Raw genomic sequence first — 25,884 nt, forward strand, 5'->3', positions numbered from 1 at the left:
AAAGAATTAGATAGAGGGAAACTGATAAGAAAAGAGACAGATAGGGCAACAAACAACAGTGAGCACCTCAGGTCTGTGTATTAAATGGAGTGTGAGCTGGAGCAAGAACAAATATCTCATTTCAGTCTAATGTGCTAAGGGTTTGTAGTTCCCTCCCCAGGCGTTCTTTAAACATTGTTTACCGCTCTGATTTTAATGGCTTGTTGGCCACATCATAAAAAGGGACTCGATATCCACGACCCTCGGCTCAGCTCTTATCTCGCTCTCTCAGAGGGGTGAGCGCTCGCAGTGTGGAGTCTTAACACATAAATGGGACTATCAGCTGAAACGCACACGTACACGCTACAGTGATTCCAGGCGAATGCAGTGAATTAACTAGTCACACACACGGATGGTAATCAATGATACCTGGAGCCTGCTGAGACGCACCCGGAAGGTAGTACACACAATCACACCGAGAGTATTGTTAATTTAATGAACAGATGAAAGCAATCATATCAGCAGAGCAGTTCAATTTCTGTTTAGGATGCAAAAGAAGAATTGGTTTGGAAGAATAGGCCCTGAGGAACTAGTGCCGAGATAAATGGTGATTAATAAAGGGTAAATGTTAGCAGATGGAGCCACAGTGAGTAGAGTGGATTGTTGCTGCCGTGCACTTCCAGTTTAGAAGGACAGAGCCAAAACAAACTCAAAATGAACCCGTGAATCAATGGACTGCAGTGTTGTGAACATTGCTGAACAGGCTGTTATGAAGGCGAGATACACACAACAGTAGATCACATAGAGGGAAGCTATGTGCGTGTTTGTATGTCTGTTTTCATTCATGCCCTTTGTGCCCCGTAGACAATAGAGCCTCCTGTGATCATCGTAAATTAGGATAAATAAACTTCAGAGGATGTGAGTTGACAGCTGCTGGTAGCGATCCCAGCACAAGTCCTCAGGCTAAATGCCAGCTTGTGAAAGTGACGGCGACATCGGAGATTCTTGAGGGAGGAGACTCAAAGATGTACATGGCCTAGAGAGCACTTGAGAGAGATTGCCTGCACAGAGGGTAACTCAAGAGATAAGAAAGTCATCCAATAATGAGGAGGAGAAAGGTCTGGCAAAGAGGATCAAGAGGAAACAGTGGAAGAATAATGAATAGAGGGCGTATTGGGAAAAAAAAGTTCACTTTTACCTCCACACACACATCTCTGTAATTTTGTCCATCCATAAAGGCAAAGTGCATCGCAACGTTTAAAAAAGAAAAAATTCTCTCCCAAAATCAGGACATTGTAATAACATTGCGCTATATAAGCAGGCTGCCATCATTATGAAAACACCTAAGTTGAAATCATTAACCCTACACCATCTTTCCACCAATCTTCAGCAATAAAAACGGCAAGGCAATGAGTATTAGCCAATGAGAGGCCGAGTAGGGCAGGTGGATGAATAAGGCAATCAAACTACCACTGAGAGGGCACCTCAACATTTCCAACAAACTCTTGCACACTTATTGCTAGGGTGCCATTGGTTGAGCTACTGCCTGCCAATGGTGGCATGCCTGCCAAAGGTTGCTTACCTCTGTTAAATATAAATACAGTACACGGATATGTTTGGGAGTTAATCATCGCAGGCTGTTAATGGCACAGCCTACGGACAGACATGACAAACTCCCTGTACCTCAGTGTTTGGCTGCTGTGCTCCCGCCCTGAGGTTGTGCCACCACTGGCCTGCTTCCATAGTGGATGTTGTACTGCAGTGTGTGTGTAAGAGGGGGGGATGGATTAGTGTTTTTGTATTAAGATGGATAGGTGCATTACTGTGCTTTCCCTTGGCTGATTCTACTTGTTTTTGCGCTCCTCAGTGATGCTGCCATGATTATTCCTTCCAGACGAGAAAAATAATGTTTGTGTCACTTTGCAGCACCGCCAAGTCCGTCTTTCAGGATATTATAAGCATCATATCAAAACGAATTGGAAATTGGGGACCTGAGTTAGATGAGAAAAGTGATACATGTCTCTGCATTAAGTAGGCGTACAGAGCTGGATGAGGCGATTAGCTAGCTTGGCTCTCACCAAAGTTCAAAACTAAGCCAGCAGCTCCAAACCACAGTAATGAACTTTATCTCTTTTATTTAATCCATACAAAAACAGTAACCTAACATCTAACACAAATAAGTATTTTTGAAAAAATGTTTAACTATTATTTTAAGCATGTATTAACTATTTTAATCATTATGTTGTTGTTTTTTTAATGTTTTTCTTTAGAGGGAGAGGCTGAACCTGGCAGATATGGAGACCCGGGAACTAAAGCTCCCTCTGGCTCAGCCAAGAAGACAGTCCAGGATGGTGAGTTCGGCAACATAATCTCATTTATTTCTGATATCTATGTGTTGTTGGGCTATCTCAGTGCTGATGTAGGCCTATTTGTCCTATAATAGTGAGAGTCGGATCATTGCAGATTACCAGGTTTAATGAGAAAGAAATACTCTTATAGCCGGTCATTGATGTTTCACAACAGAATGCTGCATTCATTTACACTGAGTTTAAATTATTCCCAGCTGCAGATCCTATAAAACAGTGGATATAATACAGCAGTGTTTAGCACAATTAGTTATCCACACTGTCTCAGGTTGTGTGCAGAGATGACAGTGTGGAAGAGAGAGATAACCAAGCTCACAGCTCGTCGTCTGAACCAGATAGAGCATGGCGAATGCACACAGGATGATCAAAGCTAGCCCCGTCAGTAACATGGAGCTATTTCCAGGGTTAGCTTGAGTACGAACACCATGGTCTGTCAGTGCAGGCTAACACAAATATTGTAATTTGAGATTTAGCAAGTGAGCAGTGATGTACTCGAGTAAAGATTTCTCTCTTCAGAACACAGCAGAATACCTGTCACTTCTGGTGTTTGTGCAGCTTAGCAGACTTTAACAAGCTAACGTGGGTGTAGTGGGCTGAAATACTGTATATTGCTTTAAATTACCATCATTTCAATTGTTTCAATTGAACTCTGAAGTATATGTAAAATGTATGCAGTTAACTTACTTACATTCAGTTTTTGTCTTCTATTTTTGTACTCGCTATAAGAGTACAAAATATTTATGCATGTGAGCATCATATTTGTGTATACAGCACCGCATATATTTAGGTTGTTTTTTTAGCAATTAGCCTGACTGATCGATCTACTGTGATTCATAATTAGCCGAATAACATCATTTACTAAATGGTGATATGAAATAGATGAATTAATCCCTCCCCCGTGTAAACTGTGTCATGGTGGAAAACACAAGACTGATTGAACACGGCTCTCGTGTCCACTTACCTGAACGCCATTGAACGTTCGTGAATCCTGGTTGAAGCCACAACAAGGCTCCAGACTACTGCTGAAATCAGTTGATGAGTTGGCAAATGGAAAACTAAATGCGGAACCGATTGGTAAATCAAATGCAAATTAGAAATGCGACGGATGCAGACATTGTGTTCTGTTCGTTAGGTAATTACAAAACCAATTACACATGTTTTGATCTAATTCAATGGGCGATAAGCTGCATGGTAACATACAGTAATCCACAGTATCAAAGCCTATGAATCTACAAAAAGAGCCGCAGCCATATTGTGCTGCTGTGAGATTCAGCCTGAATAAATAGCGTCTCTTTCCCTGAGCCTCTTCGTGTACTGGAGTCAGTTCAAACACAGATGTTGTGGTCTGGGGTGAAGGTTTTGTTATTTACAAGTTTCTCTGGCTATCAGCTCTGATGAAACATTTACAACACAGTAGAGCTACGTCTCTTTCAGTTTTCAGGGAATTATGTTGTAGAGATTCAAAGATTTAAATTGAAGCACATGCTTTTGATTGAGAATGCTTTTGTTCCGAAAAATAAGTGAACATGTCAGGCAGTGAGTGGTGAAAGCCAGAAATGTCAAAAGCGCATGTAGAAACAAAGTGAGTCACCGGCGTTGAGCCCACATGTGCTAAACAAACCGTACTCATTTTTTCCCTTTTTAAATGGAGCTAAATTTGAGATTTCCGATCACGTGTCGTATCATTTCATTCTCCGCTCTTCTCTGGTATGTGGTGTGGTGTAGGAGTCCTGATGGGGGCATATTGTGTTCAGATCAGCACAAAACCTGTCAAGAAAGAGGAGATTGAAAAGGGTTTTTAAACTAGATGAAATGAATATCATCTGGTCTTTCTCCTATTTGTCACACTTTAGGTAAAAGGGTGATTCTAATGGATATGCAGAGCTTTGGTTTGTCATATTTGTTTTTGAGTATGATTTATATAGTGAATGTGAGAGGATAATAACAGGAGAGGAGAGTAGATGGAGGTACAGTAGAAGAGATACAAGGCTCTGATACTCATTCTCATGCATGATCTCTCTCTCTCTCTCTCTCTCACACACACACACACACGCACACACCCTTCAGCTTCAGATTAATGAATGCCTCAGTCTAGGACAGAGCAAAAACATTTAATTATCCCTGACATTGAAGGTGAGACAAGAGGCCAGATCTGTCATCCACCTGTGCGTGTGTGTGTGTGTGCGTGTGTGTGCGTGTGTGTGTGTGTGTGTGTGTGTGTGTGTGTGTGTGTGTGAAAAGACAGAGGAAAAAGAGGAAGAGACAATGTCAATGAGACAAAGAATCAGGCTGTGTCAAGCGGGTGGTCTTTCAGTGTAACCTCTCCTAAATTTGACTAAATGTCAAACTGATACAAACTCCTGGTCAGTTATGAAAGAAAGAAATAAAATAGACCACTAGACATTGTACAAGTGCAAACTAAAAATCATGAATGAATAAAAGAAAACCTTTTCTTCCTGCACTGCTGCAGGCCATTCACTTCTAACCCTGACATTAACAACTAGACAAAAATCCAGTAGCTTTAATCGATTGGAGGAAGGTAACAGGAAGAGGTGAAGATTCTGGTGAGTTCTTAGATCAGTCAGAGGCAAACACACACACACACACACACACACACACAGTCTGTGTGTGTGTGTGTGTGTGTGTGTGTGTGTGTGTGTGTGTGGATGTTGCCTCTAAACAAGCCTATTTCATGCATATTCTATTTTACTTCTGCTCACTCCATTTTCCATGAATTATAAACACACTTTAAGCGGAACAGTTTATGTACTATTTTTTTTTAAACTGTAACAACTAGCAGCTTCCACCTGAAATGAACGCTCTATTACGTACACATGCACCTTTGCTCCTTTGCTCTGAAGCTGTCTTCAAAGGCTTTTTGATTATGTACTTTTATGCTGTTCCGTTACAAATGCTATGCTGCCAGCATCAGCTTCACAAACATACTGTCTTAGGGCTCTTCACAATCAAGTATGTGTGTGCATATGTGCTGTTGTGTGTACAATGGTTGTGTGGCAGTGATGAATATTCATTGTAGGCGATAGTCAATGGTCTTTCTCCCTCTCCAGATATTTTCCTCCCATAAGCCACTGCAGCTTCTTCTCTGACATTCAAACCGATACAGCCTGTTTATCTTCTCTGTTTCAGTTCCATCCACAATAATATGATTTTCTCATGTTTTCAATAATTAATTTTATGGCTGGTGAACCCGTTCTATCACTGCGTCCTCCCCGAGGCCCTCTCTGTGCTTTCATCCTTCCATCATTCCTCACTGTCATCCATCGCTTCAGTGCCTCTCGTAGGCCAAATAGTCAGACCCAGAGGAACGATCACACAGCAGAGAGAGAAGGGGATTTATTTTCTCCTGATCTGTTTGTCTTTCTGTTCTCTCCCTCTCTTTCTCCTTCTCTTGTTTTCTCGTTGTAGCCCCCCAGGTGAAAGAAAAGAAACACCTTTTTAATTAGTTTATCAAAGCCTGAAAGAGATGCTCATTTTTCAAATAACAGTCAAGAATCGGTCCTCTGTGAATGATTGTTGAAGCTCTTGTTTATTTAATTTAAAACGTGTTTATTTTACTTGCTATTAGAAACAGTGGCTGAGGAGAGCAATGGAGCACAGTGACGATAAAGGAGCACACACACCCATACACACAGATTACGAAAAACACCCCGTTGACCCATGTCCAGCTCAGCAGCAATTAATTTGAGGTCACCCTCTTCTCTCAGGACAGAGTTTGTTGGCGATGTGGTCTCTTCTATTGGACTCTGACTATCTTTATTATCCAATCATTGCATTCCATTCTGGCCTCCGTCCAGTATTAGAGGACACAGGAAGAGTGTTTTATCTTACCCTTCTCTTCTCTGGACACTTTTCTCATCAGGAGCATTAAGGGTGGAAGAAAGAGGGAGAACAATTCTATTCTTGAGGAGACAAAAAGACTGGTTGAGTAGGGCAATTTACTGTCAACTTTAATTGTCATAAAATGTTACAGCTTCAAGTATAAAGTGCATTGCTGCAATTAAATGTCTGGGAGTTATGTGCAGGGTTGGATCATACAGGAATGTTTTAAAGGAGCACACTATAGACTATAAATCGCCAGAAGTGCAACTTGACTTAATGAATAACAGTTCAACAATACAGCATCACTGCCACTCTAATGCAATTAAAAGTGATTCAGTTAATGTAGACTGGTTCTACATTTTCCCTGTGAAGGAATGAATCACACCATGACCTTGTGGCTTGCAAAGTAATGCACACTGAAATTCCCCCACGGTATCCAATTGAGAGTATCCATTTAAAAAACACTGATTGTAATTTAATCACAAAAATACAACTTTCAGTCTTCGCTACAACTTTCCTCAGGAGTCAAAGGAACGAGAAACACTTTGTTGGGCGTACAGTCTAACATATGTGTTGAAAAACTACACATGGGTATTACTATTTTGCGAAACTGTCAGGTCAAGTGTGTAAATCAGCCGATCTGCCATGAAAAATTGTTTTCATGCCAAAATCAACTATCCATTGTTTGAAAGCTTGACATCTGCACAAGTCAAATAACTGCTGCATCAGAACTAACTAAACTGATAACATTATTCTAACAGTATGTTTCCAGCTTTCCTCTGGCTGGCTGTGTTTGCTCTGTGGCTCCCTGAGCTGTGGACTTGGAGGGTTGGAGGGAGAGAGGAAAAAGGGATGGAAGTCAATGAACCTACTTCATCCACAGTTAGGGAAATGGAGGTACAATAGAGCAAGAGCAGCAGTGTCACTGTGGTAATGACAGGAAGGCAGCGCGAGGGCAGAATGACAGATTATTGTAACACAGCCAAACCTATAGACGCACAGAGGAACAAAGCTACGATTGCTGAGACATGGTGAGGAGAGCTGGTGAGACTTTTATCAAAACCATATACCTTCTCATGTCCCTTTACATCCCTTACAGATACACACTGTATATGGACATAATTTTACATGAGCTTAATGAAAATTACTTTGTTCTTCATGTTTAGCTATACATTTTATTTTTCCTAAGAAGCAGCACCACTTTTGATTTCAGCGGGGAATATATCTTCTTTTATGTTCTTGCTGTACTCGCTGAACATGAGCTACCAACCATGAAGTATATTGATTCCCCCCCCCAGTATATAAAAGCAGATCTGACCAGATGGTAGCTGGGATGATGCTGCGTTTGCAGCAACAGCAGCACTTTCAAAGCCTGCTGCCACCCAGCAGTGAAATGTACAACAGCCACGAGGTGTCCATGTCAACAGATTTTTTTAAAAGCCTGATTGTAAAACTCTCACAAGGCTGCACTGTACAATATCAGTCCTTTGACTGCTGTCAAAAACTACAGATTCTTTGAGAGCTTCATCAACACTGAAAGACCAATATTCACACAGACCCATTTTCTGGTCTATTTAGGGGGAGATAGCAGGTCAACAGTAGATGCCACATACATCATCTGGAAGCTGGGAACCTGAAGATTCATTTGAGATGCAGCTCAGCAGTATGTGTCAAGTTGTTCTAGTCATAAATCAGAAGGAAAAATGAACTATTGAATTGAAATAGTTTAGGAAAAAGTAAAAGGGCTTAGCAATTTTTGGATTTATACCATTTGTTACAGAAAGTTGGTGCTAAATTTAACAATTTCTTTACCCTTCGAGAATTGAAAATGATCAAAAATCCCTTAATACCACATTAAGACACTAGGACTTGTGCAACACCATAGAAAAATCCATTCTGTTATTTGATATCTAAAGCCTTTGACATTTGGAGTATTCTGCGAGAATTGCATTTTTTCTGTGATTGGATGGCGAGCACTTCTGTTGTGAAACTGTTCAGAAACTCCCTTATTGTCAATATACCGAGGAAAGCCATACATCCTGAGAACTAGAGCACATGGTCTCTACTTTGTGGTTATTAAGTCTAATGAAGCTGTAATTATCCGAGGGGTCACAACAGGTCACTTTATACAGTGACGTCAAGTTTCAAAAAATGGTCTCTCTATGTGAAATGGCTGCTATGGTGATTAAGATCATCACACATGAATGCAATTTTCATTCCCATATCTTGGCCCTGTGAATATTTCTTATTAAGTTATTAAGGCCCCTTCCCGACAAGCTGGCATAACATACCAATGCAACCCGCTACAGCTTCTTAAAAACATGCCGGTCAAAGGTCGCCGGCGATCCTGCTGGTCTCACAGGGTTAAAGAGTATTTTACAACAAATTGACCATTTGGTTCAAATGGTTTCTGACTGAAATACATATTAGTTTAAAGATCTTACACCGCAAAATATGTTTGAAAACGACAACCAGCACTAAACTGTGTCAGTTTCAGAGACAGAGAGGTGCAAATGTGCCCACTTTGAATTCAGTCTGAGGACATTTCTGTTCACTTGTTAATGATCTGCTGTTGTCTTGTGCCCTTGCTACTCTTGTCAAGTCTTCCATCTGTCTCACTCCTACAGACTGGTAGCACATCATCCAGGGGTCATCAGTCGACAGTGGTTACACTAATTGGTAGTGGTGTCCGTGTGTAGAGCTGTTGTTCGTCCTCACAAACTGTAGCTGTAACATTATAGAGAATGCACACATGACACACATTTCCTCCTTTATTACCTACCAATTCCAAAGCACTGCGTCTCCACAGTTTCTCTGTGAAGCAGTGTCTGATGAAGAATCATAATATTTACTTCACACACACACACACACACACAAATCCTTCACACTTGTACATTTGGCAACATCTTATCAGCAACAGACAAGCTTGTTCATTTACATAAATCAATAACATTTTCAAGGTAAAAATGTGTGTATGAGTGTGAAAATGTGTTTTACTTGGCACTTCGGAATGAATGGATATGCAATAGGCGTGTCAAGTTGTATTGCTCATGAATATTGTCTTATTCACACGCACACAAACACGGATGAGAATAATGTCATACTTAAAATTAGAAAGAAGGGAGGGGAATAAAAGGAGGTGAGAGACTGGTCTCGAGGAAAGTGAAAGAGAGGTGGCAAGAGTGTGCTGCAGTGCTTCTGCATTACAATTGATTGGCTGGTTTAACCGGCAATGCTGCTCACTCGAGCTTTAAATAGATGGATAAAACTCTCTTTTACCCTACACTCTTCCATTCGCCTCTCTTCCCTGCCTCCTCCTCCCCCTCTTCATCCTGTCATTTTCTCCTTTCCTCTCCTCGTTTCTTCTCTTTTCTCTTCTTTTCGCTCCTTTCCTTTCCTCTCCTCCCCTCTCTTCATCGATACCTTACAAATCACAGTCAGTTGAAAACAATTTTACATTCAGAGAGGCATTGTCTCTTTTTGCTGTTTATGAGAAAGTATCTGTGTAATCATCTACATGTGGTGCTTTCAGTACTTCTGTGTGTAGGTGCACAAACTCACTTGCTCATTTGTATGTGTGTGTCTGATTTCCAATTTGTCTGTGAGCGGAGGTCACGCACTAATCCTAAATTGTCCACCAGTCCTGTTAACCAGATACGAGCCTCCTTTTTCCTCGGCGCCTCCTCTCCGCTCTCCCTTTATCTCTCATTTCCTCGCGGTGATAAAGTCATTTTGCAGCGAAGTGAAATAAGATGAATTTCCTGCAGCACTGATAGATGGAGGTGAGGACAAATAAGCGGGCGATAGAAACACACAGATCAGACAGCCATCAGTAGGAAGGTTGACATATCATCTCTCGGCATTCTGGAGAATATGAGAGGGCACGCGGGCTTGTAATGCGTTTTTGTATCTGTGTGTGTGTGTGTTTTAAAAAATTGTAAGGAAACAAGTGTGTTGCTCAGTTATGACAGATGTGGAAAGTGCGCTTCCCATGAGACTATCTAACAGTCACCATCTTTATTGTGTGTGTGTTCATTCATAAAGATAAAGAAAGCTCTGCCATGTGCATCGACAGCTCCAGATATTTTCAAAGTTATGTACGTTAAGAGCTGATATGTGTCAGTGTTCGTTCATTCTTTGATGGTTGTTGAGATTACAGCCTTACTGCAAGTGGAGACAAAAGAACTGCCATCGTGCATGACTCTCTCTCTCTCTCTCTCTCTGATTTAACGCTGATAAAGCAACATGTAAACTGCAGCGCAGTGAGTGATCAGGTCAGAAACTAGTTGATGTTCACAGCAGACACCAGCTGTGGCTCAAACAGCCCCTAATGGAGACAAGGCCACTGTCATTATGTAATGTTAGCCACGTGCTAATGACTTGTACGTGACGCATGGCTTTGATCTGTACACTCTGTGCTCAGTCCTAATTAACTTTTGATTTGAAATCGTTTTTAGTTCGTTCACTGTGGTGACAGGATGTGGTCTCTGTCTGTGACTAAATACCCACTGTGTCTTTGATCTCTTACATCAGCTTGGTGACAGGGTCACCATGACCACCAGTCTAGAGTCTTTCCTGTCCTCCGTCTGTGAGAGCCAAGAGTCGGGGCCGACATAGTCGCAAGAGCCGGCTTCAACCCTCTCGTCATCTGCAACTTCGCTTACCCCCCCCCCCCCCCCCCCCCGCGCGGGGGAGGTCGTCTGTTCCTTCTCTGCTCTCTCTGTGGAGCAGCCACAGCTGACCTTTCTCAGTTTATTTCTTCATTCTTATCCTCCCTGTGTTCCCACAGCATTTCATACTCCCATCCCTTCCCTCAGCTGTACAAATCAATACGGCCTCTGCTCCTCCCATTATTTCTCAGTCAACACAGCAACCCAAGAGCCCCACCCAACAACCCAAGGGGCCCCACCACAGGCTAACCAAGGCTCTTCCTCGCCTCCTCCTTCATGTCCTATTAGTCTATACTTTTTCACCCCTCTCCCCAATGCCTCTCCGATCCTTCCCTGGAACCCAAATGTTTTTGACATCACCATTCATACTTCTGACTCTCTCATACAGTATGCTACATTCCATAGATGTTGCTGTGAGACTCACCACACTCTTTCTTACCAAAACAGGATAACTACTTCACAACACCATTCCAGCCATTTCTTCCGCATTGGCGCAGCTTCCACAGCAGCCAGACTGGGTAGCTCAGATCAAACCACTCAAGTCTTTGGTCATTGGTCATCTCAGGCCTACTGCTCCTACATTCATCCAACAATCTCAATAAAGTCTGTCAAGCTCATGCTCACCTCAGCTCAATTTAGGTCTGTTGAGTATTTTTAATCTCCTAAACTCCTGAGATGGATCTCCCTCAGTGAGCGTTGTCTTCTTCTACAATAGTCCATGACTGACCAAAATGGTCAACTTGCTCCTTCCTCACATCCATTCTTCCATCCTCAGCACCTGATACTTCCTCATTTTATTAAGATGTGGTCCTTGCTGGTGAAAACAAAAAGCTCTCGTCTCTCTCTTTTACTGCCATTGTGTCTTTTTCACCTCTTCTGTCTTTTTTCTTTTCTCTGTCAATTGGAAGTTGGTTTGTTCTGTTAGCCTAGTGTGAAATGACACAATGCTCCGAGTCAATGAGCTGCTTTGATCTTTTGTCACCCTGGATACCAGCCAGCTGTGCTTGGCTGTTCACGGCAATAATGTCACTGTGGAGATTGATTTGGAAAAAGATGGGGTTGACGCTCAGAGAAAATAGTTCTCATTAGGAAGCTCACACTGCGGAAAACTCAAATGTTTACTTCATACCTATTACCATTCTTCTTCTCCGTCTTTTTCTCCAACTCATTATTTTTCTTCCTGCTTCAGTTAGTAGAACGTAACAAAGGGCCAGCTGGTAAACCAAAAGCTTGATGTTTTCCTGCACCTACTTCAGCACTACATTGTGCTGATTCTCCTGCTGTGAATGTTTCCGCTGACTTGTTTTTGCAGCTCAGCGATTAAGTTTATCCCTGATCTCTCCCCGTATAGGTCCAGACGCCACCAAGGACCCCTGTCTGAAGGTGCGCTGCCCTCCTCACAAGGTGTGTGTCAGCCATGACTACCAGACAGCAATCTGCACCAATCACAAGCAGCCAACTCACAGGTAAGAACCAGTAATGGGACATTTTAGTGTGTTAACCCCTGGTTTTTGTTATCATTGGTACTGTGACTCAGTACAGCGGGCCGTCCACTAATCACTCATCCATTGCTCCTCCCATCATATACTCGGGTGAAATGTCAGGAAGGCGAGGCCATAAAAAAAAGTAGATGCCACCCAAGCAGTCATGAAGTATTAAGACGATAAAACAATTTTAAAGGGGGAGTCAGCGATTCTAATCCAATACACTTTTTGTCGATTTCAGTGAATATCTCATTATGGCTGTCATTTCTGTGTGTGCGCTGAAAATAGAATCCGGTGTTCAGACACGGCCCCTGGCTACCAAACAAAATAGTTTGGACTGAGACACACAACACAGCAACAGAGGGCGTTCTTGGTCGTGCAAAAGAGGGGAGAGGCCATGGATGTATGAAGCAAAAGGCAGTGGGAGCCAGAGGGGTGGTAAATCTGGAGCGGTGCATTTGTTTGGGTGCGGAGGGCATAAACTATTGCTTACGCCACTTTTAAGTACATTTTTGAGCGGTTGAAGAGTGCTGCAAACACAACATTAGGGTTGATTCAGCTTCAGCATTATCTACAAAGAACATCAAAACAGTAAAGTTTTGGCTGCTTTGATCCAAGACGTTCTCTTTCGTTAAAGGAGCCTCAGGGCACTTAAGACAAATTGCACCAACAGAAGCATGCAATAAAGTCACACTTTGTGTGCGGTGTGCAGTGTCGACGAACACAATTTGCTTCAGTGACAGACATACAGACACATTCTCTCAACACCAATTAATTTTAATCAAACGATCTGTTTGCTCTCTGGACTCTGTCAGCACACAATTTGTTTGTGTTTTCAACCTTGTCATGTTGCCAATTTTGAGGTTTTTCAATTTTTCAGTTCAAGAAGCATTTCCCCCAAAAGACATTTGATTGCTTTTTGTCTCTTTCTTGGGTTTAATTGATTTCTTCAAGTCATTAGCTCGTTCTTGGTTTTAATGTTGTTTTTATGCATTGCATCAATTACAAGTCCTATTTGCTGCTTAATATGTCAAACTATTCACCTAAAATATGTATTTTCCCAAAAGCATCAAGCTTGAAGCATGAAGCTTTGGATTATGATATTAATTAGTTGCAGTAATTGGCACAAGACCAATGACATGTCCTCTCAGAGTGACGATCCAAACTTTGTTGCTTTCAAGATATTTGCAAGCAGATGTTAATAAATACAGTTTTATGTAAACTTTTTTTCGGCATGTTTATCTAGTCACTGCTTGCAACATTAACTTTTAGAAGATGCCTTGGACACACTTAGGTATTACTGTTGTGTTTACTAAAAATCCAAATTAATTCTTTACTAAATATACATACTCATAACAAAAGTCTCAAGCATAACCTTCTCTTCTTGAAGTTCATATAGCTGTGCACGGACTTCTTGACTTCCCTTATTGGGCCATAAAGTTTGGCTCCCGGCCTGGACATCTACATTACCATCCGGCTATAATTCAAAAATATTATGGAGCCTTGCAGTGTTAATTGGTATGCACCCTTGTCCTGCTGTGAGGGGGCTGTAGGACCGTCAAATCGGAGCCTTTCCAGATTATAGCAACATGGAAACTCTCAGCAGGGGGTTGAAGTCCAGTGGTTTGTGAGGGAGAGAAAGATATATCACTTTCTGGTTTCTGTTTGAGGCTAGTATATCTGTAGAACATCTGACTACTCGTCTCTCTGTAGCTGACTCTATCAGGGAATCATTTTCAAGCATGCGCTCATTTTCCTTGCCAACCCAATCTTGCACTTCCAATCAACACCAATGACTTGAACACATTCTGATGTTTCATTGCATTTATGCAGAAAATACTTGAAAGGAGAGGAGGAGACGCATGGGATTTGATGTGTTAAATATCTTAAACATCAACCTACAAGATTAATTGTGCCTCCATCTTACCTTACCTGCCAGCACTGTTGTATTTATCAGTGCAGTGTGCATGCCTAATCTGCCGTAGCAATGATTATGGCTCGGTCGGTGAGTGTGGCACTTCTAAAGAACCAACAAAGCGGCTGACACGCTGCCTGGGATTTGACGTTGTAGTTTTACAGAGCATATGCGTCTCTCAAGGGACTGACTGACTTATTTAATTTTGTTTTTTAACTATATATATATATATATATGTAAAAGTATATTTGCATTTATATTTCATGGTCCACAGTGGTCCACACTGTCGGTGTAGATTAATAGTCCGCTGTTGTTCATATATGAATAAGTGAGTGTGTGTGTGTGTGCTCAAGATGTGTCATTCGCCAATCGAGCAGACCGAAATGTCATGAATAAATCAATATTCCAGCAGTAAACGAGACAGCATGTGGGAGTTTTTAGATTTAGCGTAGATGTGAAAGAGTGTGTTTGACTTTGGAGTCTCCACCTGGTCTCTTCAGTAGTTGATGTTCACTCTGCATGATTCGTTGTCAACACATTAGTTTCTGTGTAAAGAGTCTGGCTGGCTGAAATTCCATCTCTGCTCGATGGATCAGGAGGCAACCTGGTGTTCAGTGAGAGCACTTAGATAGAGAATTTGTATCAAACGCAATTACGCTCGTTATTGAAAAGGCCTCGATGGACTGATCAGGATCCGCTCTGCTTCAGCTGACCCTGACAACCACAAACACTTTACAAACTTCCTGATTAGTAGAGAACCACTCCTGCTAGATTGGATAATATTCCTGCCTGGAAAGTTATTACTGTACTTCGATTTTCTCCCACACATTAATGTATCAGAGTAATGTTAAAGTTAGAATGTAATATATACTAGACTAGAAAGCTTTTGGCTCTAGCACTGTAGATATTATTGTTTGTTTTGTGTTTCCATGTATGTGTAGGAGACCTCATCTTTGCTTTATTGAGTAATGTCCCTATGCTGATTCATGACTTATCTAAATTTGTCTCTCTCTTTCAGTGTGAAACCCAGGAAAAGCGGTGCAGGCCACAGGCACAGGCTTGAAGCTGGTGCTCATGGGAAATGTAGGCTCTGCTCGGGGCTCCAGTCGAATCCTGTGTGTGGATCTGATGGACACGCCTACTCCTCCAGGGTGAGACATCCCTTTTTTTGATTATCTTTCTATAAGCGTCTCACTCTTCTTCTCCTCTCTATACTTTTCTAAAGTGTGTGTTCAGAGTGTTCAGCTTCTCAGCAGATTTTCTTTCAATAATCCAGTTGATCTTTAACCATAGAAACAAGGACAGGATTGCTTCAAAACATACAACAGCACTCAAAGAGCCTTAAATAAGTTATGGTGTAAATATATATATTTTATTGATAGATGATATTTTAATTGTCCTAATCTGTCATCACCTTGTCACTCTGCTTCCCTGTCTTTCTCCTATACTGACTCCTGTCCTCCTCCACTGTGTTGGTTTCAGCTGTGCGATTATGCATGACTGGGAACAGGGTCAGCCATCAGAGGTCTTTCCGGCAGCTAAAAAAAAAATCACCTCAGGACAATTCGGAAAAGATTTTCAACCTCTATCTTCCTACCTGAATACAGCCCCATTTCCACCTACTAACCTCCGCTCATAATCTCACTCTCAGCTACATAAAATGACGCATAGCCACAAACTCACAATGTCATGATAGAGGAAAGTAGAGTGAGCTTTGAGCTTTGAGCACACTGTCCCTTGCTCAGTATTATTTAATAATTGCAGCCACAGTAGTGTCCGAGGAGACAGATTCAATAAAAGCAAACCTTTGAGTTCAACAGCGGTCATGTTTTCTTTGCTGGGGAAGCTTGATGTCCATCCACACATCATCCGTATTTTTCAGCTCAGCTCTGCAGGAAATGAATGGACTTCCAGCCATTTGGTGGTCATGTTGTTTTCAGTTTAATTCCAAGGTTAAGCCTCCAACCCAGAGGTATGAAACGTGTTGACTGGGAATTGCTAGTGTATGAGGAAGTCAGGACACAGGCTTTCCTAATCACCTATGTGCCTGAAGCTGTGCTGAGCAGGAGAAGTATTGAAGGAGAAACAGGAGGAGGAACAAAAGGAAGGGGAAGAATGGGAAGTCCCTCTGGTCGCTGCAGTAATTTAGTTGGAGGGGTTCAGTTAGCTGGTGGAGTGATGGGTCCCTGTTGCCCAACCTAAACTCTGCTCACCAGTGAGCTGCTGGTCTCAAGCTTATTCATGTTTTATTATAGCATTACATGCCTCCCTCATCGTGACCGCACACACACACTCAATATCCTATTAAGAGGACAGTGCTCTTATCTCCTGAGAGGCTTCAGCCCACTAAGTTTAGTCCATTACGTCCCTCCTCTTAAATCATCCTCTCCTCTTCTCTCCTCCTTTATTTTTACTCCACCAAGGCAGGTGTTAAAACACTGTTTCATCAAAACCACATTAACCCCTGGAGAGAGACATGCATAAAGATTCACAGTGACTCGGGGAGGTCATCCATTCCCCTCTCTCTCTCTCTCTCTCTCTCTCTCTCTCTCTCTCTCTCTCTCTCCCCCTCTCCCCCCCAGATGGCTGATTCAATATGTTGAGAACAGGACAGAGCGCTGTTCCTTTGTCAACAAATTTCATTAAGCGACATTAGCAGCGCTATCAAAGAGGCGACAGGGATGAAATGATGGATTTGAATTACTGTACAACATAGGAAATAAAAGTGCTGCAGGATACGGCTAAGCTTGTGTGTGATGCATGATATGTATATAGATGTGTATGCACGGTCATGGTCTCACCCTGACACAACCTGTCGTTATCATCTCCCAAACAGAATTTACATAACTCATTTCAGTTTTCATTATTCCTCTTGGAAGGATCTTGGAATTGGATTTTTTCCCCCCAACTAGTCCAAACTATTTCTTACCCCTCACTTACCTGAAATGAGATTTATTCTGTTAAATTACATTCTAAAGTAGTCCATCTTGCTTTTTTGCATTGCATTAGGTTTGTACTGCAGTTAATAATAGAACGTCACTGGCCATCTCTCTGTCTAATGGTGTGTCTACATGGCTGCCTAATGGACACATCTGTTCATCGAAGATAAATGACCAATCCTGTCTCAGCAAATCTTTCCCTTAATCAGCTCAACAAAGAAACTTTGAAATTCAAAGTTCTTGTTCAGTTGTAATTGGAGCACAGTTATAACATACTTGTACATCCTGTAAATAAAGTGTCCAGAATTCATGATTCGTCCTTATCTGTGCTACAGGTTATTTTTTATAACAGGGTCCTGTACTTTCATAAAGTAAGGCAGATTTGAATATGTTATAATCGCTGCAGCAGTCGCCCCAAAATATTCTGACTTTTAGTCTCTGCTTGGGTCAAGTTCCAAAAACACTGAACCCTACACTTCCCATGATGCAACTCGATAGTGCCTATGAATTAGACCTTCAATTCTTGATTTTTGTCCATGTCTTCTGATGCCTATTGTACCTGACCTGATGTACCTGGTGGAAACAATTCCTTTTTCAACTCCAATAAAGTTTTCCATACACTCCATTTTATTCATTTCCACTTCCATGGCAAGGTAACTGTGATGACATCATCTAGATCGTTTTCTTATACTTTAGAGAGCTCCTCCAGAGCCACAGAGGACATTATACAACTGTTTTTACAGACCGAGAACTCTCTAAGTCTTTATGTGTCTATATGTGGAGTTCCCAGCCCTTCAGTGTCCCAGAGTTTCTCAAATGAAACCTCCATTACTCATGTTTGTGTTGTTTTTTTCACAGTGTAAGTTGGAGTTCCAGAGCTGCCTGTCTGGGAAGACGATCTCAGTAAAATGTGACGGGCTGTGTCCCTGTTTGCCCGGTCAGGAGCTCAGCAAACCACCACATAAGACTGAAAAGGCTGGTGAGTACTGTAGCTCTCTGTTTATGTAAATAAACGGAGTTACTCAGTAAATGTTCTTTCCGATAGCTAGCTCTCTCGCTATCCACCCTTCTGATTACACACACACACAGATGTTTATGGATTTAAGTCAAATTACATTTAGGCTGTTACATATTTATTCCTCTTCTCCACCTCCATTTCATCTGTTGTGAGCTTGTCAATCACTTTCAGTTCAGGTGGATGCATCAGATACACACACACACACACACACACAGACACACACACACACTTTCACTGGCAATCCCTCAAATTGTTCCATTCCTTTCCTGTCACCTCTCCCCTTTCTCACGTTATTTTCTTCCCCTCCCATCCCACCAGCACCCCACCCCTCCCGTTTTCTGACAGCTACAGGGAGCGGTGATGGAGTGAGTGTGTGTGTCTTTATTGTTTGTCATGAAAATAGGATTTCGGTAGATGAATGGAGAGATTCTGGAGGAGAAATGCAATCTAAAGGAAAGCAGCACTGAAAAGGATGGATTGTTATTGTAACAGGCTTCCTCTCTCCCAGATGGCCACGTCTTGGGATGGTTTAACTTTGTGTGCTTGTGTGTGTTGTGAGTCTATCTACCTATCCATCCATCTATCAGGTCGGAATATGAAATACTTGATTATGCACATATTCTGCCCTCATAAGTCATTTCTAATCACTCTCTGATTAGGAAGCATTTATAAGAATCCCGAGGTTCATCAGGCACATTCAATACAAAGGAAATGTGTCTGCTAATTAATGACGGCTCCCTCTGTTACCTAATTCTCTCCTTCATCCATTTAAGGCTGAATGATGGAGGAAACAGAGAGTGATGCTGTGTTTTACCAACGTGACCGCCGCCTAATTAATTCCTCCCCATCTTTGTTCAATAGAAACTATAATTATGTGTTTCGTCGGCTAAGAGCTTTACTCTGGGAGTGAACAGTTTGTGTGAAAGAGAAAGATAATCCATTTCCAGATCTTGGACGGTGTCAAACTGCACTTTTTTTTCAGTTAAAACTTAGTCTTTCCTCATGTTCCTATTTCCTCTCTCTCTGGATCTTCTTCTCACGACTGTCTGTGTACTTTCAGTACAGTCTGTCCTCAGACTACCAGTGAGATAGCAGGTCCAAATATTCGTGCATTCAGAGATAGCAGGGGTGATAGAATCTCTCATTAGATCAGCAACACAAAATGGTAAACAGATGGAGATGGCAGTAGGTGAGGAAAACACTGCGTGCGTGTGTGTGTGTGTGTGTGTGTGTGTGTGTGTGTGTGTGTGTGTGTGTGTGTGTGTGTGTGTGTGTGTGTGTGTCAGATTGTGTTCCTATGGTAACAGCCAAAAGATTGCAACAGTTCGGTATGTGCGATCACTCCCCAATGTTTACTGATAGCCACAGGTTCAAACTGGTCTGCACACTCAAACCAGACTGGTAAATAATATCTCTGTTCACACAACATCTGAGTCTGCAGCCACTTCCATAAGCATCACTTTTACAGTAAACAGGGTTGTTGTGTTTCCACGCCACAGCAGTGGTTTGTTGCAATCTGGCTTTTACACTGGAGATTCAGAAGATCAGATGGTTTGGACAATATGTAAACATATCTTTAGCGATTGGACAATAGCCTTTTTAATTATATATCTTGATAATGAATATATACTATATATAATTGTTGTTCATGTGTGTAAGCTCATCTGTGTGGAGGGCAGATGAGGTAAGTGTCACGGTGAGTTGACATCAGAAGAAATAAGCTAGACAGGCAGAGCTAATCTAATTAAAGTGGCACTGAGCTGTTTAAATAAAGCAAAAGTATTCATATAGAGGGTGTTTGTCAGACATCCATATATAGCATATTCTGTCACATCCTCGCATGCAGAGGCTTTGCTGAGGCCACTGAGCTCACTGAGCTCTGATATTTTCACGTACATTATCATCCGTAGTACTCTTGTGTTTTGATTATCAAGCACATTGATATCACTGGCATCACAGTACAAGATATTACAGCCATTAAAACCCATAGGACCCGAGAGCCCCCCACGGGGGGCTGTTTTAGAGTGTGCAGCATTCAGCGTGTCGTAGAAAGCATTTTTCATAAAGAAATATGATTATTGCTCCAGACATATTAAATATCGAATTAACGGGAAAAGTCCGAGCAACATCATCATACCAGCCATTGTAAACACTGCAAACACAATTATACATGAACTAATATCATATCTGGAAGATATCTAGAAGATTTGCCACAATTTTGGCCAAAACTCGACGACCTATGCTCACTCTATGGCTCTCTCATCACGGAGCAGGATCGCACATGGCGGATGAACACATGCAGGAGGGGCACAGCGGCGTCCAAATTACTCTCTTTCAAACCGTTCAAAAGTTATGGGTATGCATGCCAACATCAGCCGCAGGTCACGAGAAAAATAATTGGGTAAAAAAACTTACGTTTTGACGGTTTTGGCGATGAAAAACGGATTTATTCGAGCCGATTTTTGCACAGCTCTGCCCGCCATGTTGTGCTGCATGTCTGTGAGTGAGATCAATGCGCTGGCGGAATGAATCACAAAATGGCAGACGATTCTGTGGGGTGGAGCAATCCATGTAGAGAGGGGGGTTCGCCCAGCATTTTGTGATTTTTAGTCAGTAAACAGACCCGGATACGATCAAACACCCCTGCATGGCTCCCGTTGGACTATCCCGCATCTAAAAATGTCTCACACGAGTAAATCGGCCTTACCAAAGTCACATAGACACACATTATAAGCCATTTATTGTTATGAATGACTGATATGACACATCATAACTGCTCAAAATTATTCAAAATGGTGTCAAACTGATTTATTAGGATTATTGAACATTCTTAGTGATAAGAAAAGTGAATATATAGTTAATATTTAGTTATATAGTATATAAAATTAGTATACAGCAATGCAACAGCTGGTTCCGAAAATCAAAATTCTGATTTTTATGACCATTTATGCTGGCCTGCTTCACTCAATCTAAGTAAAATATGTTGTGGGGACATGTAAAACGTGTTGTTCTATGACTGTGGCATGGTTTTAGGCTTGCAGCTGCATTATTTTTAAAAAAAAAAGTTCAAAACAAGTGCTTTTTTTCAGGCGAACCTAGAAATTTTTCAATTTGAGCTGTGCCATAAGTGTATCAGTTATTAACCAGTAATATATACACAATATTTACACAATTCAACACATCTCACAAGCGTTACCAGTATTCTAGCATCAAAATTATTAAAATAGACCTTGTAGTTAGAGCTCGGCACTCTCTTGAGTATGGCTATGCAATTTTCGAGCAGAGGCCTAAAAATAGGGCTAGGGTCCTATGAGTTGTTAAGGCACAAGAAGAGGAAATGCCGATATGTTTTTCTACTCCATGGTGGTTAAATCGTCACTGAATCACACATGGCAGCTCTCAGGTGAACTAACCCGTGAAGGCAAAGCAGGTCGCTAGCCTGATTGATAACACCTGTTTTGACTCCACTGATTAGGGTGTGATCAAGGCCCTCATTCGATCCCTACTCTTTATTTAACAGACCCTAATTAGTTTACTCTCCAGTGAGAGGTGAATAGGGATTTTGGACACTTATTAATTGTCATTTTCTTCACAGGTCTTTGTTATTAATATTCAAAGATAAAACTTGTGAGGAAGACAACCAGTCTCTGCCATGAGAGCCAACTATCATGCTGAGGCAGTTAGTGAGTATGTACTGCAATGTGGTCCACTACTGTGTGTCAAACACAGCACTGAGTCTCCAGCTTCGACAGAAAGAAGAAAGGAAGCAATGCGACACCTTGAAAATAGCTGATTTGCGTATAAAAAAGACTGAAATACACGATTTAAGATAAGACAGTTCCAAAAAACAGTCTTTACTAGTAGAGGTTCAGGCAAACAAATCCCAAAACAGGGGTGATGCAAAAGGCAGTCAGGGAAAAGCAAAGTCAAAAATCAGGTAACGCAGATCACAAAGAGAGGAAGGAAGAGGGGTATTTGGGAACAGGTGAAGCTGATCAGGGCGGGGAAAGGTAATCACACTGGCGGGAAACACCCAAGGGCAGGAAGTGAAGCTACATGAAACGAGAGGCAGAGGTGAATGACAAAAGGAAACGGGGAACCCAAAAATGACATCCCGTGAAAAACAGGGAAAACATAACTCAGGAAACTTGAAGAGCTGTTACAGTACGTGCGTTGCAGTATGCTGTTTATTTGGAGTGCACGGTGAATATTGTTTTTTATTTGACGAGACAGAGAGGGAGGCTTCAAATAAACTTTTTGAGTTCCTTTGCCTCAACTGCACTGCTAACCTTTATTTTTCACAGTGTAAGTGGGTGTGTGGGGAACGTGTCCCTGTGTGTTTGTCAGTCACATCTCCCCACCCTCCCATCTCTATCTGTTGCTCATTTATTTTCTGTCTCAAGCCTCCAATCCATCGTTTTACCTGTGTTAGGTTAAAGTTCCACCTCCATTTTTTATTTTTTTTTTTGTCTGTCTCACATTTTTATGCACTTTTATTCATTGCACAAATGAGTGTGAGAGATACATCTTTTAATATTGCAAATAGAGTTCATCCCTTTTACTTAGCTTTTGACATTGGGTCATATTGGCACAAATGGATCCTGCAAAGTCTCGACTGTATTGAAAAAGACACGAGGCAGAAACTATCTGGAACTGTGAGAAATGTTCAAATTACCAAAGATTAGGCCATAATTATAGGTTAATTGTAGATGTTAATTGATAAATTTGGTTTAATCTTTGTTTTAATGACTACTTAAGATCTTTATTAATGATCACATAAACCTGATTTGCTCTGAAAAATCCATTGGTGCTGTTTGTCTGTTTATCACCAAAGGTTAACACATTGACACAGAGGCCCTGAGATTTAATTTGATCTGTCATTCATCCCCGAGGCAGCACTGCTGACGTTGAACATCATCACTCTCACATAAAACAAAGACTCGAGCTCACACAAAGCGATCTTGCTCGTGATTGTGAGTTGAGGCTGTTCTGGTTGTGGTCAAAGACATTTTTTTAACACTTATAGTTAATTTTCTTCCAGCTAATGTCAAACAAAGACTTTGACTAAACGTCCAAAGGGAACTGTTAGAGGCTGAATGGGTTTAATCCCTTCGCTGAATAAAATTTTCCCTGGCAATTGTGTCTCACAGCTCCATGGAAAGCACACAGGAGGACAGATTGTGTTCTCCTCTCTTCTGCCTCCACACTTCCTCTCCTAACACTTGCCAATTGCTTGGGGCTTTTTTTTCCAGAGTGCTGACTCGTGTGAAGAGTAACTGTGGAGCATTTTTAGTATGTCCTCTTGAGACTGTCCTCACTAAAAAAAAAAAAAAAAAAAGCTGCAGTGGTCATTTGCACTTAAAACAAACAATGTTTACGGTTTCCTCACAAGCTACCATGTGTTGCCCGGACGTTGTTATGGTGATGTAAAACCACTTAGGGAGGGTGTCATGTGGGCGGTTGGGCATCCAGTTTTGGCACCAGACTACTGTTTGCATCCCTTCTCCTAACAACAGTCAGTGTCTTTAACCACGGTATGTTCACATCATATAATTCAGACTGTAATGATGACCAGCCAAGTTGGAAAAACGGTTTCTACAGTCAACAGGCCGACAATAAAGTGGCCGTTAAGCCACTGTTGCTGCTAGCACTGTTCTAAATAAATTAATCCAATATCAACACCAATGCAGCCAACTCCTCTGATATAAAAGGAGCTGTACGCTGTTTGTATCTGGTTTCACTTGTTAACGAACTGCTCCAAATACTAAATATGTAACACAGCAAAAGTAGCTCATTTAGGTTGTTTATCTGGTGTAACTACAAGGATGGAAATGTTATTAACCTCTGTGGAATAATGCAGGGACGGGGGGGATTTTCCCACTGTAACAAAATTGCATGACTGCAGCACTACACAACCATTGTTCACCTGCACAGGTGTTTTCACTTATTTTACCTACTTTTTCCTCTTCTGTCTCTTAACTAACAACTCCCACATGGGCATATCACAGTAGGAAAAGCACAGGTGTAAATAATAAAATGAATGATGGCTGACAGCTTCAAAATATCGGTTCCTTCATAGCAGAAGTGTAAATAGCCTGAGCAGGGCCTTTAACAAGAGACATGGCAGCTCAGTAAAATGTTTGCCTTTGAAGCGGTCATCTGTAACTGTTCAGGAAATGACAATTTGTGTTTACGTTTGAGGACTTTCTGTTGTTGGTCGTATCCATTTCCTTATCAGCGCCAACAAAACATGACCTACATCCAAGTTATTAACATTCACAACAAATGATTCAAAAGGCAGGAACTTGGTTAAAATTTGATTTAGTCATTTTACAAAAATAGTCTCACTCCCTAAAACTCAAACTGGTTCTGTTTCTGGCTCTCTCTTTGTACCTGCCTCGCTTATAACTCTACCTGTCTCCCTGTCCGTGCTCACAGTGTATTACTGATCATTATCTAGGATAACCTTAACTCACTGCCAGTCAGATTGTTCTGAAGAGCTGACAGCCTGAGGCAAAGAAAATCAAACATACCCCTGTATCTTTTTAATAAATCTGACCTTCTACATTCCTCATCTGTCCTATCGGACTGTCTCAGTTCATTTATATCTCCTTCTGTTACCTTGTTAAAAAGTGTCACCTCCCTCCACTACCTCCCGTCTCTCTTCTCTCCCTTTCCACCTGCCTTTCATCTTGATCTGATCAGACCATGTTCCTGATGTCTCAAGGTGATCACCACAAAGGTTCTCCCTCTCTTTTATATGACAAACTTATTTAATCAGTTATAAATGATAAAGGAGACCCATTGGGGGATACAAAGCCTGACTACCCCTGATTTGTTGGAGTTATATATCAGGAAGTCTGGAGGACGCATTTATCTCATGACCTAAACCGGCCTTGAGGGTTTGTCACCATATGTAATTTAGCAATGTTGCACATCTGGTGATGGAGCTAGACTGTTTTATATTTGTGCCAAACTAAAAGGGGTCAAAGAGGATGTATCTCCAATAAACAGGATGGACATAATTTGTTAATTAAACTCACAGTTCTGACAAACCTAATGATGAATAAACTATTGATTGATATGTTGCTGGGTATGGCACATTTTTGGTATGATGGTTTCATTACATAAGATACATCTTAAGTATCGGTTAGATAAAAAAAATCACTTCATTTGCATTTTCATTGGATGTCGCAGCATTTTATGAGTTTCATAATAAAATAGATCTAGTGACATGATTGTAGAGAATTACATGCAAGAGAAGTGCTGAATGTAATGTGAATTTATATAGCTTTAGCTTTTCATTATAATTATCATTAATAATGAATCATCTCGGGGTCACACAGACATCATATATTTTTACTGTGACTCGCCTTCCAAGGATATCATTATAGCTGATGATTCATAAATCCACTTTGAAATCATAGAAAAAATACACTCCTTATAGATTCAGAACTTTTTTTCATTATCAAAATAGTCCAGTGCTATGCGTGGAGGTGAGCCCAACCAAATGTAGTTGATGTTGATTGAGGGTAAAATGAGATGAGTGCGATGGACGGGGTTCGGTGCAACGTCAGCAGGGATCGGAAGGCAAAGTCTCGATTTACAAGTCCATCTACGTCACGACCCTCACCTGTGGTCATGAGCTTTGGGTAGTGACCTGGGTGCAGGTT

General features: G+C 41.4%; 1 protein-coding gene across 3 annotated transcripts in view; it reads left to right on the forward strand.

Moving 5' to 3' along the window:
• The window catches only part of spock1 (SPARC (osteonectin), cwcv and kazal like domains proteoglycan 1), an 83,824-nt gene that overhangs the window by 48,477 nt on the left and 9,463 nt on the right, over positions 1 to 25,884 (forward strand). For all 3 annotated transcript variants that reach the window (XM_031857763.1, XM_031857765.1, XM_031857764.1), the window contains 4 exons: positions 2,250 to 2,330; positions 12,207 to 12,321; positions 15,273 to 15,405; positions 18,052 to 18,172. In XM_031857763.1, the coding sequence (XP_031713623.1) occupies positions 2,250 to 2,330; positions 12,207 to 12,321; positions 15,273 to 15,405; positions 18,052 to 18,172 (450 nt within the window). The remainder of the gene's footprint in view (positions 1 to 2,249; positions 2,331 to 12,206; positions 12,322 to 15,272; positions 15,406 to 18,051; positions 18,173 to 25,884) is intronic.

Source organism: Anarrhichthys ocellatus, unplaced genomic scaffold (assembly GCF_004355925.1).
Source record: "Anarrhichthys ocellatus isolate YVR2014 unplaced genomic scaffold, GSC_Weel_1.0 scaffold19, whole genome shotgun sequence".
Classification (NCBI taxonomy): domain Eukaryota; kingdom Metazoa; phylum Chordata; class Actinopteri; order Perciformes; family Anarhichadidae; genus Anarrhichthys; species Anarrhichthys ocellatus.